Source organism: Neoarius graeffei, chromosome 2 (assembly GCF_027579695.1).
Source record: "Neoarius graeffei isolate fNeoGra1 chromosome 2, fNeoGra1.pri, whole genome shotgun sequence".
In the NCBI taxonomy this organism is placed as follows: domain Eukaryota; kingdom Metazoa; phylum Chordata; class Actinopteri; order Siluriformes; family Ariidae; genus Neoarius; species Neoarius graeffei.
Window position 1 is genome coordinate 56,550,011 of NC_083570.1, and position 18,252 is coordinate 56,568,262.

General features: G+C 39.3%; 2 protein-coding genes across 2 annotated transcripts in view; one reads left to right on the forward strand and one right to left on the reverse strand.

Moving 5' to 3' along the window:
• The first annotated feature begins 2,554 nt into the window (after positions 1-2,554).
• LOC132881705 (brain aromatase) lies at positions 2,555-8,742 on the forward strand. Its single transcript, XM_060914479.1, has 9 exons — positions 2,555-2,690; positions 2,802-2,952; positions 3,072-3,226; positions 3,318-3,494; positions 5,491-5,605; positions 5,697-5,808; positions 6,903-7,065; positions 7,324-7,568; positions 8,493-8,742. The coding sequence occupies exons 1-9, from the start codon at positions 2,555-2,557 to the stop codon at positions 8,739-8,741; spliced, it is 1,503 nt and encodes a 500-aa protein (XP_060770462.1). The 3' UTR covers position 8,742.
• Positions 8,743-9,078: 336 nt separating this feature from the next.
• ap4e1 (adaptor related protein complex 4 subunit epsilon 1) overlaps positions 9,079-18,252 on the reverse strand; it is a 45,271-nt gene continuing 36,097 nt past the window's right edge. Inside the window, exons 18-21 of the mRNA XM_060914477.1 lie at positions 16,320-16,871; positions 13,948-14,138; positions 10,082-10,242; positions 9,079-9,895 (exon numbers count right to left, since the gene is read on the reverse strand). Of these exons, the coding sequence (XP_060770460.1) occupies positions 9,735-9,895; positions 10,082-10,242; positions 13,948-14,138; positions 16,320-16,871 (1,065 nt within the window). The 3' untranslated portion in view covers positions 9,079-9,734. The remainder of the gene's footprint in view (positions 9,896-10,081; positions 10,243-13,947; positions 14,139-16,319; positions 16,872-18,252) is intronic.

Sequence of the window (18,252 nt, forward strand, 5' to 3'; positions counted from 1 at the left end):
CAGGCTGTTAGGTTTGCTGTCTTGAAATATTAACTATTTTCATACATTTAGAATTTCTGAATATGTTTTTTAATCTATCTAGTGTGCTTTTGATCTTTTAACTTTTTAAATATACAAGCACACACTATAGTGCAATACATACTGTATACTTAATAGTTTTAGAAAATATTAACTGCCTAATAACATAATATACAAGTTTGATGGCGATACGAATATAAGATTTAAATATAAGCTTTGAGACATTCATGTATGTCAGTATACACAGAGGGACAGTCGGAGGGTAATAAATGTGAAGATTATGATGTACTGAATCTGTATATATGTTTACCTTAGCAACGTTCCAGTGTGTTCCTGTGTTTATATGATAAGATAAGCCTACGTGTAAGAGTTGTTTGGTACAGAAAACCAGTGCCCTTTAGCCATTGATCATAAAATCGATATCCAAAAATAATAATGCCTTATCTCAGAGAAAATGACCTTTAATCGTTTCCATGGGAAACACCTGCTTTAGGAGCTTTTCATTCTGTAGTTAGATTAGATTAATTAGAGAGGTAAGTCGAAATGTTAATATGAATGTAATACATAACATTAAAAAGACATTAAATGTTAATTTTGGTTGTTAGTGGTTCTTTAGGAGAAGAAAAGTTTTGTGTTTTTTTCCCCCCTCCATTTTCCTTTCCTCAGCCCTCAACAGACACAGTTGCGTCTGGCACATTTACAGTTTCCTTTTTAAGCCTATGAGAAAACAGACTGCCTGAGAACCCCTGGGTGTTGTGTATCATAATAATGAGGCAAATGATGAGTGAAAATGGAATCGGTTGCATTTACAAACAACAGTAAATGAAACAGAAATGATTCATTAGCCTGAACAGTATGCAATTTGAACACCACAGTGAACACAGTATTGATTAAATCATGTGTATAAGGATGTATGAAATTATGTACTCTATAGTCACGTCTTACTGGTGTTTTTCTTGAAAATAAAAAAAGGTTTTTTTTACTCAGATAGCCAATTCTATATGTAGAATATTTTAAATGCTGCACTGAGTGACAAAAGAACAACAAATCATGTTTTTTTAAACTTATTCCGATAGAGTTCTCAACTACGCAACAAACGTCTCTGTGAAGATATATAGTACATTATACATTTAAATGTATGAATTTGAAAGAATTTCTCATGACCATTGTGTTGAAACATGCCCAGAAAACATGTCTCGAGTGAACAAAACCAAGTACTACTCTACACTCATATGCTATCAAGACATAATGTCAAAATAAGCAAAAAATAGCCGTGTATATAATGAAATCACATATATAATGTGACTGATGCTGTGCTAGGAACAGTAACAAAAGGCCCTGTAACAAGCATCAGTGCAGTAATTGGTTCCTGTCCTCTTGTCCTTTAAGAGATAAAAGCACCATTCATTCATGTAGTGCTCGGTCAGGCTGACCTGCCTCCTTAAAAGCCCTTTCAGATGATGGATTAACAAGAGTATAGAACAAAGACAAATTTAAATAACAAGAAAAATAAATAGATAAAAAGACTAAGAAAGTGAAATGTGCACCAAGAACACGGCGCATGTGACATTGACCCATTCTTCATATTCCCCTTTTTCACATGGATTTTATTCAAAACTGCACAACAGGCAAAAAAGTCTGGATTTACAATGGCTCTTCACATGCACAAGTAAGATCTGTCTCTAAGCAACAGACCACTTTAAAAGGTTTGCAAAGCTTTTTTTTTTATTCCTGCAAAAAAAAAAAAAGGGATCTAAAACCAATCAGGTTTAAATTGAGGAGAGTGTGCAAGCTTCAGCCAGACTCACTGCAGGCAGTGTAGAGAAGCACAAGGCCGTGGTACAAATATCAAATCCTGCGACAAATTCTTCAACTTTCATCTCACAGAATGACGTGAGTATCTATAACTATACTTATCAGTCTTTATTTTGTATCATTTAAATTCAGTAGCAATTTCTGAAGATAAGTTAATTATGCTGTATTGAGAGTAAGAGGCTGTTGCATTGAGAACATTTTAAGGTCAGCTAAATGTTCTTTCTTGAAAAAACTTCCCCCTGTTTACAAAGTGAAGCGTGTGGACTCATCCCTAGACCTTCTAGTGAAGGTGAAGGAGATTGAGGCTTTATTATTTTGGTAAGAACATCTGTCTTTTTATCAAGCACTTTTGCATGAAACCTTCTCCATGCAAACAAGGCACTCAAATTCCATTTTTAGACAGATTTTTCAGGAATGTTGTGACTGCTCCAATAACACAAAGCCTTTGATTTGAAGGACTTTATAAATTGGATGGCTGCCTGCCAAATCCCTTCAAATCCCTCTTCTTTTCAAGGACCACCTCATGTGCTGTCAAGGCAGAGTACATTAATATAAGCCAGAAGATAAATCTCTCCCCCCTTTTACTAGATCTTTAGGCTTTCTCGTCATTTACTTGCAACTCACAGTCTAACTTTTATTGAACTGGTGCTCCCCCCAAGTGTGAGGACTCATTTGGTCCAGGTGGTTTAACTGAAGCTTCATGGAGTGAAAGCGTTACAGGATGGAGCTACAGAACGTGGTTGACATCATGGCTGCAGTAGAGTGTAGCAGATTGGGAGTTATATCAGCATTACTGTTGCTTCTACTGCTAGTTTCATTTACAGCGTACAAAAGAGGAAACAAATCTACCTTACCAGGTGAGTTATAACCTGTCCCACTTAGCAAAGATACTAACACTGAATCTAAGTCGATTCCAGTCAAAATAGCACTGATGTAATGACACTTGCTAATGTCCTGTTTTATCCCAGGTCCCTACTGGTTACTTGGTCTTGGTCCCATTCTAAGCTATTCTAGGTTTTTGTGGATGGGTATTGGTACAGCCAGCAATTACTATAATAAGAAGTATGGTTGCATGACTCGGGTTTGGATCCAGGGAGAGGAGACACTTGTACTAAGCAAGTGAGTTATAAAAATATTCTTGTTGGTTATGCTATGCGTATCAATGTAATTCCACTTACATATTGTACATAAACCCCAAAATATTCCCCCCAAAAATATTTGTGGGACTGTGTTTTCAGAGCATCTGCTGTGTATCATGTTCTGAAGAGCAGTAACTATATTGCCAGATTTGCTAGTAGAAGTGGACTGAGGTACATCGGTATGGATGAACAAGGCCTTATCTTTAACAGCAATGTCCCACTTTGGAAAACACTACGCACATATTTTGCCAAAGGTGAATCATTTTCCTGATCTCTGATATATTGTTTGAAGAAACACTTGGATAAATAATGCAAAAACCTTTTCCATTTGTACATGTGGCCCAGCCCTAACAGGCCCTGGTCTGCAGAGGACAGTGAGTGTGTGTGTTAGTGCCACCAATAAGCACCTGGATGTCCTGTGTGATTTCACGGACTCCTCAGGCCATGTGGATGCTCTGAACTTCCTGCGCTGTGTAGTGGTTGATGTCTCCAACAAACTCTTCCTCCGAATTCCTATCAATGGTTAGGCAGTAAAATGCATGCATTTACACTGTACAGTAGTGCTTGAAAGTTTGTGAACCCTTTTGAATTTTCTATAGTTCTGCATAAATATGACTTAAAACAATCAAAATTTTCACACGTCCTAAAAGTAGACAGAGAACCTGATTAAACAAATAAGAAAAATATTATTCTTGGTCATTTATTTATTGAGGAATATGGGCCAATATTATGTGTGAGTGGCAAAAGTATAGGAACCCCTAGGATTAGCAGTTAATTTGAAGGTGAAATTAGAGTCAGGTTTTTGTCAGTCAATGGGATGACAACCATGTATGAGTGGGCACTCCATTTTGTCTAAAAAACAGATCTATCAACATCTGATCTTTATAACCTGTGTTTGTGGAAGCGCATCATGGCGTAAACAAAGGATATTTCTCAGGACATCAGAAAAAGAGTTGATGTTCATCAGGCTGGAAAAGGTTACAAAACCATCTCTAAAGAGTTTGGACTCCACCAATCCACAGTCAGACAGATGGAGGAAATTCAAGACCATTGTTATTCTGCCAGGAGTGGTCGAGCAACAAAGATCACTCTAAGAGTAACATGTGTAATAGTCAGCAAAGTCACAAAGGAACTCAGAGTAGCTTCTAAACATCTAAAGGCTTCTCTCACATTGGCCTCTCACAGGGCAGCACGGTGGTGTAGTGGTTAGCATGGTCGCCTCACAGCAAGAAGGTTCCGGGTTCGAACCCAGCGGCCGGCAAGGGCTTTTCTGTGTGGAGTTTGCATGTTGTCCGCGTGGGTTTCCTCCGGGTGCTCCGGTTTCCCCCACAGTCCAAAGACATGCAGTTAGGTTGACATGAGGTGGCCTTGGGCTGAGGTGCCCTTGAGCAAGGTACCTAACCCCTGACTGCTCCCCGGGTGCTGTGTGGCTGCCCGCTGCTCTGGGGGTGTGTGTGCGCATGTGTTCACTGCTTCAGATGGGTTAAATGCAGAGGATGAATGAATTTCACTGTGCTTGAAGTGTGCATGTGACAAATAAAGGTTTCTTTCTTTAATATTCATGAGTCCACCATCAGGAGAACACTGAACAACAATGGTGTGGATGGCAGGGTCACAAGGAGAAAGCTACTCCAAAAAGAACATTACTGCCTGACTACAATTTGCTAAAGGTCACTTGAAAAGCCAGACTATTGGAAAAAAAAATTATGGATGGATGAGACCAAAATAGAACTTTTGGTTTAGATGAGAAGCCTGATGTTTGGAGAAAGGAAAATGATTGCACTCTAGCATAAGAATCTTCTCTAATCTGTGAAACATGGTGATGGTAGTATCCTGGTTTGGGCCTGGTTTTCTGCATCTGGGACAGAACGGCTTGCCATCATTGCTGGAACAATGAATTCTGAATTGTTCCAGCGAATTCTAAAGGAAAATATCAGGACATCTGTCCATGAACTGAATCTCAAGAAAGTGGGTCATGCAGCAAGACAACGACCCTGAGCACACAAGTCGTTCTACCAAAGGACAAAAGTTTAAAAAGAATAAAATTAATGCTTTGGAATGGCCAAGTTAAAGTCCTGACCTTAATCCAATAGAAATGCTGTGCAAGTAGTTCATGTGAGGAAATTCATCAACATCCCAGAGGTGAAGCTGTTCTGTCCAGAGGAATGGGCTGAAATTCCTCTAAGCCGATATGCAGGACTGATCAGCATTCACCGGAAAGGTTTACTTACAGTTATTGCTGTACAAGGGGGTCTGAAAGCAAAGAGTTACATACTTTTGTCACTCACTGATATGTAGCATTGGATCAATAAATAAATGACCGAGTATAACATTTTGTTTCATTTGTTTAACTGGGTTCTCGTTATCTACTGGGAATCTGATGGTGTTGTGTATGCAGACATATCAAAAATTCTAAAGGGTTCACAAACTTTCAAGCACTACTATACATTGGTGTAGACACCCAGAGCTGATTGTAGAATATATATTTACATTCTCACTATTTCCTCTTTTTTGACAGAGAAAGAGTTGCTACTAAAGATCCACAAATACTTTGACACTTGGCAAACAGTGCTCATCCAACCAGACATTTTTTTCCGACTCGACTGGGTGTTTAAAAAACATCAACAAGCAGCGTTGGTTACCCACAGAAATCCAAAACTTTTTTTATTACATTAATTTCCTTGTTTGGAGTGCTATATCGTAACCAGAGCCACTCTCTTGTAGAAAGGAGCTACAGGAGGAGATGGGGAGGCTTGTGGAGCAAAAGCGTAAAATTGTCAATGCGATGGAAAAACTGGATGAAACTGACTTTGCAACCGAGTTGATATTTGCTCAGGTTAGTTTATGCTATAAAACTTCTGAACATTTGCGACAATTGAAGTCAGATATATGCTACAGCACTGTTCAAGTCTCACTTCTGATTGGCTGGAAGGGGTTGATGACTCTTCTATAACAGCAGATCTGACTGTCGTTGCAGCTATAAAACAAATCACAGGTTTTTATAAATGCACTCGCTCGAATACATGACTGATTCTAAAGTAATAACTTACAGAGAGAGACTTGTATGGCAGACACGCCACATGAACTGAATAATAGTGTGTGCAATTGTTGATCTAGTGAAGCTTTCTGCAAGAGGCCTATTTAGGATTTTTGAAGGAATCTCCAGTATCAGCATTTTGTAACTGTGAGGTAAAGCGTCAGGAGAGGATTTTTTTTTTCAAATTAGCTATCAAAAAACAAAAGGCTGGTGACAGGAATGATGAACAACTGTTTACAGCTGCTGCTTTGAAAGCGATGTGTTTCCTGAATGTTCCACAGCATTAATTGAGCTTATGAGAAATGAGAAAAATGTTCTTTTAATAAATTTACATTGGCAAATTGCTGTGAAATTAGAGGTTTAAAAAAAAAAAAAACTTTAGGACTAAGAACCCTTTATTCGTCACATGCACACTTCAAGCACAGTGAAATTCATCCTCTGCATTTAACCCATCTGAAGCAGTGAACACACGCACACAGAGCAGTGGGCAGCCACACTACAGCGCCCGGGGAGCAGTCAGGGGTTTGGTACCTTGCTCAAGGGCACCTCAGCCCAAGGCCGCCCCATGTCAACCTAACTGCATGTCTTCAGATTGTGGGGGAAACCGGAGCACCCGGAGGAAACCCACACAGACACGGGGAGAACATGCAAACTCCACACAGAAAGGCCCTCGCCGGCCGCTGGGTTCAAACCCAGAACCTTCTTGCTGTGAGACAACCGTGCTAACTGCCACGGTGTTACTCCAAAATGATGCGCCGTTACTCCAAAATAAACTTGTCAGGTGGCATTACGCCACTCCATTGATGATTATTTTCCTATAATAGCATGTCCTGAAGTATGGGTTTCCCTACATAAAGAATATGATGCTGATGTTGCTTGTGTACCTCCATCAGAATCATGGAGAGATCTCAGAAGACAATGTGAGACAGTGTGTGTTGGAGATGGTAATTGCGGCACCAGACACTCTGTCCATCAGTCTGTTCTTTATGCTGGTGCTGTTGAAGCAGACACCAGCAGTGGAGCAGCGTATACTGCAGGAGATGCACAATGTTCTAGGTAGGTTTCTCACCTCATGGTAGTTCTTGGCCAGGAAGTATATATCACAAGTAATGTTAATTCTCTAGCCATGTCCCTTGCTCAGAGGTGTCCTGTTTCTCACAAAAATCAACCTTCATTAGTTAATTTAAAGAACTCATTCGTTAATTCATCAATGAAATTGGCTAGTGATCGGCCAAATTTACATATAGAACCTTAAGAGTTGTTTTAAATAATAAAAAAAAAAAATTATGCTACCAATCCTACCCGTGTTTACAGGTGGACGGGAGATGGAGTCGGCTGACCTGCAGAAGTTGACAGTGATGGAGAGTTTTATAAAGGAGTCTTTGCGGTTCCATCCTGTGGTGGATTTCATCATGAGGCGAGCGCTAGATGATGACTTCGTTGAAGGCTACAGGGTGGCCAAAGGGACAAACATCATTCTGAACATTGGACGGATGCACAAGAGTACAGAGTTCTTTCCCAAAGCCAGCAAATTCAGTTTGGAGAACTTCGATAAAAATGTAAGTAGGAAATTACCCATTCATGTGGGTAGATTAAAAGTAGAAGGAAATAATGCATGAGGGAAATTAGGTTTAAAATACTTTTCTCATTCATCTTTGGATCAATATTTATCAACAGGTACAATAAACAGTCCTCAGCTACATGCTAAATGCTTTGAAACACTTATAAGCCCTCTCTCATTGCAGTAATATCAGCATATTTTGAATTAAAGAGATTCTCCAGTTGATTTATTCTCAAGCTTATTTTCAGTAAAAGTAGTCGCAGATTTCGAAAATCAAACTTTCATTTTCGGAGACCAAATAGTGTTCGAGAAAAATGAATGTTCTTTAAAACGCCAGATGGGCTTGACGTATGCGATGACATGTAGTGGTCGCTTGGAGCAACTCAGCTGTTTATATTCTACTTACATCATAGTTTTGCAAGTATTTTACCGAATTTATCAGTTTTTAAATAAGTATGCCTCTTTGTGTAGCATCTGATCCAGTTTCTGTCGGTGATGCTCTGTTCCAGCTGATCAAGCACACTTTGCATTTTCTGTGTGGGAATGCAGTCTGGTTCCAGCTTGTGCTTTCTTTTTAGCATCATTGTGGCATTTCTATGCTACACAATGATGCATACTTATTTAAAAACTGATAAATTCGGTAAAATACTTGTAAAACTACGATGTAAACAGAGAATATAAACAGCTGAGTTGCTCCAAGTGACCATTACATGACATCATTGCATACGTCAAGCCTATATGGCATTTTAAAGAAAATTCATTTTTCTCGAACACTATTTGGTCTCTGAAAAAATAAGTTTGATTTTTGAAATCTGTGACTACTTTTACTGAAAATAAGTTTGAGAATAAATCAGCTGGAGGATCCCTTTATAAATAAATAAATAAAATCTGATGATACTGATTTGCACTCCTGAACTCCCAGGTGCCGAGTCGTTTCTTCCAGCCGTTTGGCTGTGGGCCACGTGCCTGTGTGGGGAAGCACGTAGCTATGGTAATGATGAAGGCCATACTGGTGACGGTTCTGTTGCAGTACACAGTGTCCCCTCAGCCTGGCTGCACCGTCAACACCATCAGGCAAACCAACAACCTCTCACAGCAGCCTGTAGAGGAGGACACACAGAGCCTGGCCATGAAGTTCCTACCACGCAAATGTGGCCCAGACAAACAATAAGCAGCGTCCAGATTGGGACAACATCGTTCAAATGCAACGGACTGAAATAATTATGATCATGATGAAAACTAAATACCTAATTTAACATGATTATCACTTAGTGGCTTGAAACTAGTAAATCATTAATAGAACTAAATCAAATATTTTCTCATCAGGACACAAAACAACTTTTTCTTACACAGATTACGATGGTTATACCATTGTTGTATGAAAAGTTTTAGAACACAGAAATGTCAGGATTCTCAATTTTCAAGTGTAAATATGTGGTTTGGTTACAGTTCACTTCCTCCCAGTGTTTCTCCTGCATACAACACAAAGATAAGATTTTTCAGAAAGATTATTATTACTGAATACTATATTCTGAACTCATTTCGTGAAGTTATTCACAATATAACAAATGTGTTTTCTTGCATACTACACAAACTCACCTGCTTTAGGAAACATACTCGTGTTTTCAGTTACAAGCCACCATATTGTCAACAGTAAAAACCTTTAAATGGTAACATAAGTCGCTTATCTACATATATAGTGTTTTATAAAATATATTTCATCTACAGTTATAAAGGAAGACATGGCTCCTTCATTAATGATTTTTCGTAACAAATACTGCTGTAATTAAAACGGTAACGAATTAAACGTGAATATTCAATGTGTCAAGTCCGTTCGAACATGGAAGGAAAGAGAATGAAAAGACAGAAAGAAAGGTTTAAAACATGAAAACGAATAAATATATATATTTGAGATATAGCTTTAGCTCAGGAATTGGGATCAATTTAAAAAAACAAACAAAAAACCCCAAACAGTAGCATTATAAAGCAGTTCGTTAAAGAAGGACAGCTGACATATATTGCTTTACAGTCAGTCATTACTTCAAGGAAGATCTGATCACATCCACAGACAGGCTTCTTCATTCATAATCTTTACATCATACAGAGTTAGCAGAAAGATTGTAAGACATTTCAGTTGATGATTGATGCATAGAGTTGCTGACGCTCAGGGTTCTTGCAGGACTCTCTGGCAGTGATAGAGGAGACAATCAGGGAAAGCAGGCAGAGGAGAACGCAGCCATACAGCCAGAGAAGCACCATGCACACGACAGTGCATCAGGCAGGGGGCGCCACTCAATAGACGACACGCCACGATGCCCTCTGAACCTTTGAACCAAATTCAAATTCCATTACACACTAGGAAATACCGAGAACGTATAAAATCTAAAACGAAACACACACAGTACAGCGAGAACTGACAATATGAGTCATCCTTCACAAATAAGGTGAAGAAATCATGTTCAGTCAGTAGGTGCTTAGTCAGAGATTTAAAATAGTAATAACTCATCTTACCAATGACGTGCACTGTGTGCAGTCGGAGGCTTTCCTGAAGAGCATCAAGAGTGGTTATGAGAGGACCTTGAGCACCCATCAGCAGTTTCAGGTTCTGCTTCACATCGTTAGAGAAGGACAGCCACAATTTCCCGTACTCCTCTGTGCTCAGCATCAGTGGCCTGTTGGAAAAGCACTTTATGTACATTTGAAGAATTCAAAATGCAGGGTGCTTCCAAAAATTTGATATAATTTCACAATCTAATAACTTTGCCAATTCTCATTCAACTGACCTCAAATTTTAACAGCGTGTATGGAAACAGGTCAAAATTTTGTTTTTATCTTTTGAGGTATAGAAATGGCATTCGCTAGAAAAGAAAAGGCGTTTTGTGTGTTAGAGTACACTCGAACACAGTCCAACAAGACTGTGCAGTGTGCATTTATTAGAATTCTTTAAAAATGCACCAACTGCAATGCAGATTTGGAGACAGCACAAAAAGTTCAAAGAGGAAGGCTGGGTTAGGTGCGCATATTGAACATTTGTGAAACTGTTCATGGAATCCACATACCTTTGAATTTCTCATTCAAATTTTGAGGAATAAATCTTATATTTGGGCGGCACGGTGGTGTAGTGGTCATCACTGTCACCTCACAGCAAGAAGGTTCTGGGTTCAAACCTCACAGTCGACAAGGGCCTCTCTGTGTGGAGTTTGCATGCTCTCCCCGTGTCTGCGTGGGTTTCCCCCACAGTTCAAAGACATGCAGATTCGGTACAATGGGGCCACTGTAATTGGCACAAGCTGTAGTGGTTTCCCAGCCATAATGTATGTACACATATATCTTGCTATGGCGTAGCTAATAAATCAAACAAACTTGTTTTGCTTAACATTAAGCCTGTTCGGTTTCATTTGCCTAGACTATGTAGTTTCTGGGATATTTACATCTCAAATAATATATATATTTTTTAAACACCCTGTATACTGGCCTCGTTTCTCAATCTTTTAGTAAACTTGTGTAAATGTTTCAGCCAAACCGAACTAAAATTTGTGGTGCAGTGGTTAGCACTGTTGTTTCACAGCAAGAAGGTTCTGGGTTCGAACTTGTCAGGGGCCTTTCTGCTTGGAGTTTGCATGTTCTCCCTGTGACTGCATGGGTTTCCTCGCACAGTCCAAAGACATGCAGATCAGGTCAACTGGGATTAGCTCCAGTTTACCCACCACCCACAGTGGATAAGTTGTATAGAAAATGAATAACTTAATGAAATATTTTCTTACTGTTCATATGTAGATCACTTGTAGAGTGTAAAGCACATTGCCCACACAGCTCGTTTGCATTCAGTGATGCCCCCCCCCCCCCAAAAAAAAAAACCCTCCATAAAAGTCCAAATGCACAGTTGGATTTTTCCTGGATTTTCTCCCAAATTTATTCATAGCCAGTTCCCACCCACCACACAGCTCTCCCCATCACATGACCGCTACCAGCCAGGCAGGGTGAAGGCTATCACCTGCTTCCTCTAAAAGGCATGCGATTCCAATTCCAGCTGACTGCATCTTTTCAAACTGCTGCTCAGGTAACATCAGGGGTGGCGTCAGACATGCACACACAGAGGAAAGCATTACCCCACAAGCTTGTGTCCATGATTGGCTAGTGTCACTGTAACTGACAGGGGAGTTAGAGTATTTCACCCCTCCCTCACGGAGAGCATGGCCAGTTTTGCTCTCGGCCACAGGTGGCTGTGGCATCATCAGAATTCAAAACCGTTATCTCTGGATGAACACTTTTGTTGCGCCACACGGCAGCCATAATAATAATAATAAATAATAATTATGAGTCATCAGGAGAGAGCATGTCCCCCTGGCCCCCACTCCAAATTTTCCTAAGTTGAATTGGTTGCCATGGAAATATGGAAAAAAAATAAAATAAAATCACAGAAATCCCAAAATGTCAAAAGGCACAACTCCTCTAGTCACTTAACATAACGGTCAGGTTTCATGAAAAAATTCCTAATAGTTTTTGAGCTACGCTCCAGAAACTAAAATGCTTAGACAGACTGATAGTGCGATAGCTATATCCCCCCACATTATAATGCCAGGGGGATAATAATAATAATAATAATAATAATAATAATAATAATAATAAAACTATTAGTATTGCATCTGGAGTTACATCTTTCATCAGCCAAGGTATGTGTTTTGTCCTAACTGAATGATTTCTTTTATTTGTCTTAATTTATGAGTTTTTTGTTGGCTTGCTTACTTTATTTTTTTAATAATATTTAATTAGTGCCAATGATATAAAACGACTGACTTTCAAAAAAACTTTCCCTTAGTCCTTGACCTAGTGAACTAGCATGAGCATGTGTTAATGATAGAGACTCCAAAACACTTCTATTAAGTAGCTCGAGATAGCATCTGCTAAACACTATAGACATAATAAAAATAAGCATTTTAAACTCGACAGCATATACCAGATATAAAAGATCAGTAATTCATGCAAATTATACTGTATGATTTGCAAGTCGATCAGGTCGAGGTTTATATTACTTAATCTTATGTGTAAACTTACACATGCTTAGGAACATGACTAGAATACGAACATTCTTCTGAGTTTACAGGATTTTCAGGAAGACCAAATTTCTTGGATAAATGCTGAGATGATGGATTTATGAATGAATCCATTCATGTCCAGCTTGATAAATGAGGCACATTGAAAGAAAGTCTAGATACACTGCAACCCTCCTATAACGAACTCCTCGGGGGACGTCCAAATAGTTCCTTATACCGAATAAAGTTCGTAATACTGAAATGGACCCACTTGTCACACCAAACACTCACTCTTATGTAAAACAAGACCAACTGTGTTTAATTTATATTTACGCTTAATTCACTTACATATTCACAAAGTAAAGGAAACAAGTCACCCTTTTCAAGGTCATAAAAATAATGCAAATATTGTAAACTTTCAGTTAATAAAAGTACGTGTGGCAGTGAGGGTGTGGTCGAGCGTCAGCTGTGAAAGGCGAGGAGTCCAGTTGAACCAGTGGGTAACGTGAGGAGTTACACCGGTGTCTAATTACTGGGTGTCTATTAAATATGTTCTGTGTCAGTAACGAGAGAGAGAGACACACACACACACACACACACACACACACACACACACACACACGAGTTCCCCAACACGCGAGCAAACCCTAAAGGTCACTGAAAAGTGAAAGTAAAGATAAATAATAAAATGCACCTTGACCTGTCGCGCCTGTCTCCCAGTTCCTCATTGCCCCAGCATATAAGCTGTTACAGTACGATACTAATGTCCCATCAGTTTTACTTGCTGAAGAAACTTGTAATCCTGGACTGCTTTAATTTTAGGCACATTCTCCTGATCACGAACTTCTCCTTCTGAGTCACTATCGCAGTTCATTGACTGAGTTAAAGGATCATGGATGGAGGCAATTGATTTCTTCATCTGTTATGGAAATGATGGCGGTTTCCGGTGTATCATTATCACTGTCGACCCACCGACTCGCTGCATTTTCTAAATTTTCACCATTCAGTTCATTCATATGTTTCAAATCACTGATGATGTCAGCAGTCATTTCGTCCTTTTATTGATCCTTAGATTCTCGATAATTGTTAGTGATCGACACCTAAGCGAGGCTCGTTAAGTTTTATGGTGTTAACACGTATTGTTAACTTGATTGCGGACTTATTGTTTGTCTCTGGGGGGGGGAGGAGAAGTGCATGGCTCGCTGATGTTTTTTTTGGAAGACTCCGACTCATCGTCACTAAAGGTGGGGGACATGAACTTGGTTCATTATATGTGAGTAAAAGAGTTCGTTGTAGCAGGGTTGCAGTGTAATTTCAAGTACTGTCCTGCTGTGCAGGTCATACCTTAGGAAGTCAGCAGTGGAGAGTTTGCCAGAGAACAGAAGCGTGTGTGAATGTCCAGACTGTATTTGGTACAACACCGATCCTCTGAAGGTCACTTGAATGTGAGGTTTCTCCATCAGCAGAGTGTAGCGACACACTGAGGAATCCTTGCTGCCCAAACACTCCATCACATTTCCTCTCAGACTCGCCATCTTCAGGGAGTTCAATTTGTAAGAGTTAATATTTTCATTTGGATATTTGGTCAATTTGTCACAAAATGTCATAAAATGCAGGCATTCATTTAAAAAAAAAAATTATATATCTGCTTTTTTTTTAAATGATCCGATTATCAGTGGCACGGTGGTGTAGTGGTTAGCGCTGTCGCCTCACAGCAAGAAAATCCTGGGTTCGAGCCCTGTGGCCGGCGAGGGCCTTTCTGCGCGGAGTTTGCATGTTCTCCCCGTGTCCGCGTGGGTTTCCTCCGGGTGCTCCGGTTTCCCCCACAGTCCAAAGACATGCAGGTTAGGTTAACTGGTGACTCTAAATTGACCGTAGGTGTGAATGTGAATGGTTGTTTGTCTCTGTGTCAGCCCTGTGATGAGGTCCAGGGTGTACCCCGCTTCTTGCCCATAGTCAGCTGGGATAGGCTCCAGCTTGCCTGCGACCTTGTACAGGATAAGTGGTTACAGATAATGGATGGATGATCCGATAATCCATATTTTATTTTTATATATATATATATATATATATATATATATATATATATATATACACACATACATACATACATACATACACACACACACAGGGCTCGAAATTCATATATTTTTTTCACCAGCCAGCCGGACTAGTTACCTTCCAAAGTAACTCGCCAAACAGAAAATCAACTCGCCAAAATTTGTTCATGTATGAATTTTACTTCTATCAAAAATAACACAAAAGAGAGTAGTTACCATTGTTCATGACTAATGTGCCTTTATTTCAAGACCTGAGTATTTTGATACTGTTTTTTTTTTTTTGCACACTTTACAAATTGGCATTTGCTGTTCCACTTCCTCCTCGCGAGATCCAAAAAAATGCCAGATGACTGACCCCTTACTAATTATTTTAGGAACTAATTCATCCGCTTCCATTTTTAATTTGTCGCTGAAATTGACAGTGCTTACACGGTAGCCTATGCAACACCAGCGACTGCACGAACTGAGTCAGCACTGTAAACCGAAACTAGGAAATCTTCCCGCAAGTTCCTTTCAGCACCAAGATGTCGCCCGGGATTGGTTGGCGAGTGCGTGACGTTATTGTTTTTGTTACCCTTAGGTAGCCTTTCACGTTACTGCCTGAGGGACAGGGAGAAAACCACCGGAAAAGGTTTTAAACAAACGCAATAAACACGAAACAAACGCAAGTCAGCAGATGACCATAAAATACTCGATAGTTACGATATAATAATTATATGTATCTCATACAGAATTTTCAGAGATATATCGAGTATATTCGATATATCGCACAGCCCTAGTCTGAACCTTCGCTTCATATATATTTTTTATTTTCAACTAGCCAGCCGGGCTGCCTAGTGACAGGAATTACCCGACAAATGACAAATTAAGTCACCTCGGGCGACCAGACCACCGCGAATTTCGAGCCCTGATATATATCACACACGCGTTATTTATATTTGTATGATCGGATCATTTAAAAGAGCAGATATATATATATATATATATATATATATATATATATATATATATATATATACACACTTTTTTTTTTACCTTAAAGTAAAGGAATGCCTGCATTTTATGACCCTAAATAAATAAAATAAAATAGATCAACTGTGAGCTACTGCTCACTTGCGTATCCCCCCGCTCTCACTTATATCACAACGCAAGCAATCGAAGGAATAGGACACTTATTATGAATGTTGACTTCAACAAATAATTAACCCTAAAACAAAGTAAGTAAAGAGCAGTGTCTCTCCCCAGGGATTTCAAATAGCATCCTGGTAAACTGTCATTTTGAAATAGCATTTTGCTTCTTGAAATAGCGTCAAAATACACCGTGTGTTTCGTAAATACATTCAGTAGGTAAACAGGAAGTTGATGTGCGACAGACCTGAAAACGGTATACACGGTATAGAACCCCAAGCTGAAGTTTGGTACCAAGTGGCTATGATTTGTGGTTGCTGAGAAAAAAGTTGTTTCGGACAGACGGACGGTCAGAGGTAGACCAGTATACCCCCCCACCTCCCTTCCTTCAGAGCGGTGAGTGGGTGGGTAGGTAGGTAAAAATCACACATGAGATTTGAGTCACATGATTACTGAGTGAACGTCTGAGTTTTTTGTGCCCTGTATATTAAACAATAAACTCCTTCCCAGATCACTATCATCGCTTACCTCCAGCTCCTCACAACTCAGTTCCAGAGCAACATCACGGACCGGTGTCTCTGTGGTGTTGCAGATGAACAGCACAAGCAGTAGAGCATCTTCTCTGTAGACGCGGCAGCAAGATATGGACAGGTGGGGGTCAGAGGTCAAGCTAATAATGTCAGAGTGAGGCAGGTCTTCCAGTTCAGATGGCAACTGTAGAACAGTGATGTCATAACAACCGTTTTGAGACAATACTGAAGTTTCCTCTGCTGCGGCATTAGGTCTGATCATCAACATCTCAACAGTGTCAGCTTCATTTTCACCCAAACCATTGGTGGTCAGGCTGGGCTGTGTCGCATCACAGCTGCCGTTAACTGGCGTGGACGTCAGGGCATGGTTTGAGTTCTGCATGTGTGCAACTGGCTCCTCTTCCAGCAAGCTGTCATATAAGGCGTCTGTTCTGCATCGGGAAGCATGAGATGAGTTTGTAGATGCCTCGCTGGTGCTCGATGATGATGCTGACTCACGCTGGCGGTGTTTTCTTCTAAATCGGGGAGCTGGAGCCTCAGTTTTCTCCAACTGACACAGAAAGAACATCAATAAGTAACAGGTATGTAACGAGTCACCCAACTTGATTCACTTCAAGTCACAATATTGGGTTCATGATTCAATTTTCCCATGATATTTAAAAAAAATTAAATTAAGAATATTTTATTGCCTAAAAAGGCAACATTTGTTTTCCTATTCTTGATCAACTTAAAGATTCCTTTTGATAAATTACAAAGCACAGCTTTGGTTTCATTTTCTTAATAACCAACAAAAATTATTTCCCCACATTTGTAAAGGTTGGAGTAAAATATAATAGCCTATTAACTAAAATATTCATTTTATTAAAAATAAAGTTAATAACAAATAGGCCTTTTCTTAATAAACTTTTATGAACATTTGTACTACCATCATTTTCTTCTCTTTTCTTTAGCTTTCAGCAGTCTGTAAAAATAGAGTTCCGTTTTATTGTTAAATATACTTGTACAGCCAATCGCAGAACAGCCGTTTCCCATTTTAAAGCCTTTTTTTGTGCCTTTTTGCTGCATTAGAGCTGTATTACTTCTGCCTAGGGTGAAGCCACATGTATTCCTGCTATTGTACATTATCGCACCCTCTGCTGTCTCAACAATGCACATCACAACCTGATGATAATCGCGATTAATTTTTTTAATTTCAGCAATTCAAATGGTCATAAATTTGTATCACGATTTATCATCACACAAAATATATTAGTTGCATGCCTAATAAGTATATAATTAAAAAACAAAACAATGGCGCATGCTGTTATCGGAAAATAATCATTAACACCAGGGTGGTGTGATGTACTACCCAAATGTTTTTCTAATATTTTTTCTAATATTAGCATATCCTGAAATATTTTATTCCTCTAATACCACAGCAATTTGCCAAAGGTTATTTATTTAAGCATGGTACAGTCAAGCCGGAAAGTCTGCACACCCCTTTCACCTTCTCCACATTTTATTACGATGCAGACTTATTCTACAATAGATTGAGTTCATTTTTTGTCACAAAATTCTACACAAACAAGCCCATAATGACAAATTGAAAGCAGGTTTTTAGACATTTGTGCTAATTTATTAAAAATCAAAATGTTAAATATCATATGTACACAAGTGTGCACACCCTTTGATATGGCACCCAAAAGTGAGCTGAGGTGCATTTTGTTTCCACCGATACTGCTTGAGATGTTTCTACAACTTAATTGGAGTCCGCCTGTGGTAAATTCAATTGATTGGACATGATTGGGGATGGCCAACACCTGCCTATATACACTGGAGATCAAAATTAGAGAACAACTTATAAAAACTTGAATAATTTTGAAATAATACCATCTTCACTGCTCAACAGTTTAAGGACATTTTGTTGTGTCTATACCATGCTACAACAACAC

Bases quoted from the DNA above. Each gene is read 5' to 3' on its own strand.
- LOC132881705 (XM_060914479.1), top strand. From the start codon at position 2,555: ATGGAGCTACAGAACGTGGTTGACATCATGGCTGCAGTAGAGTGTAGC. The intron at 2,691-2,801 runs GTGAGTTATAAC...GTTTTATCCCAG, and splicing joins AAACAAATCTACCTTACCAG to GTCCCTACTGGTTACTTGGT. The intron at 5,809-6,902 runs GTTAGTTTATGC...TACCTCCATCAG, and splicing joins CCGAGTTGATATTTGCTCAG to AATCATGGAGAGATCTCAGA.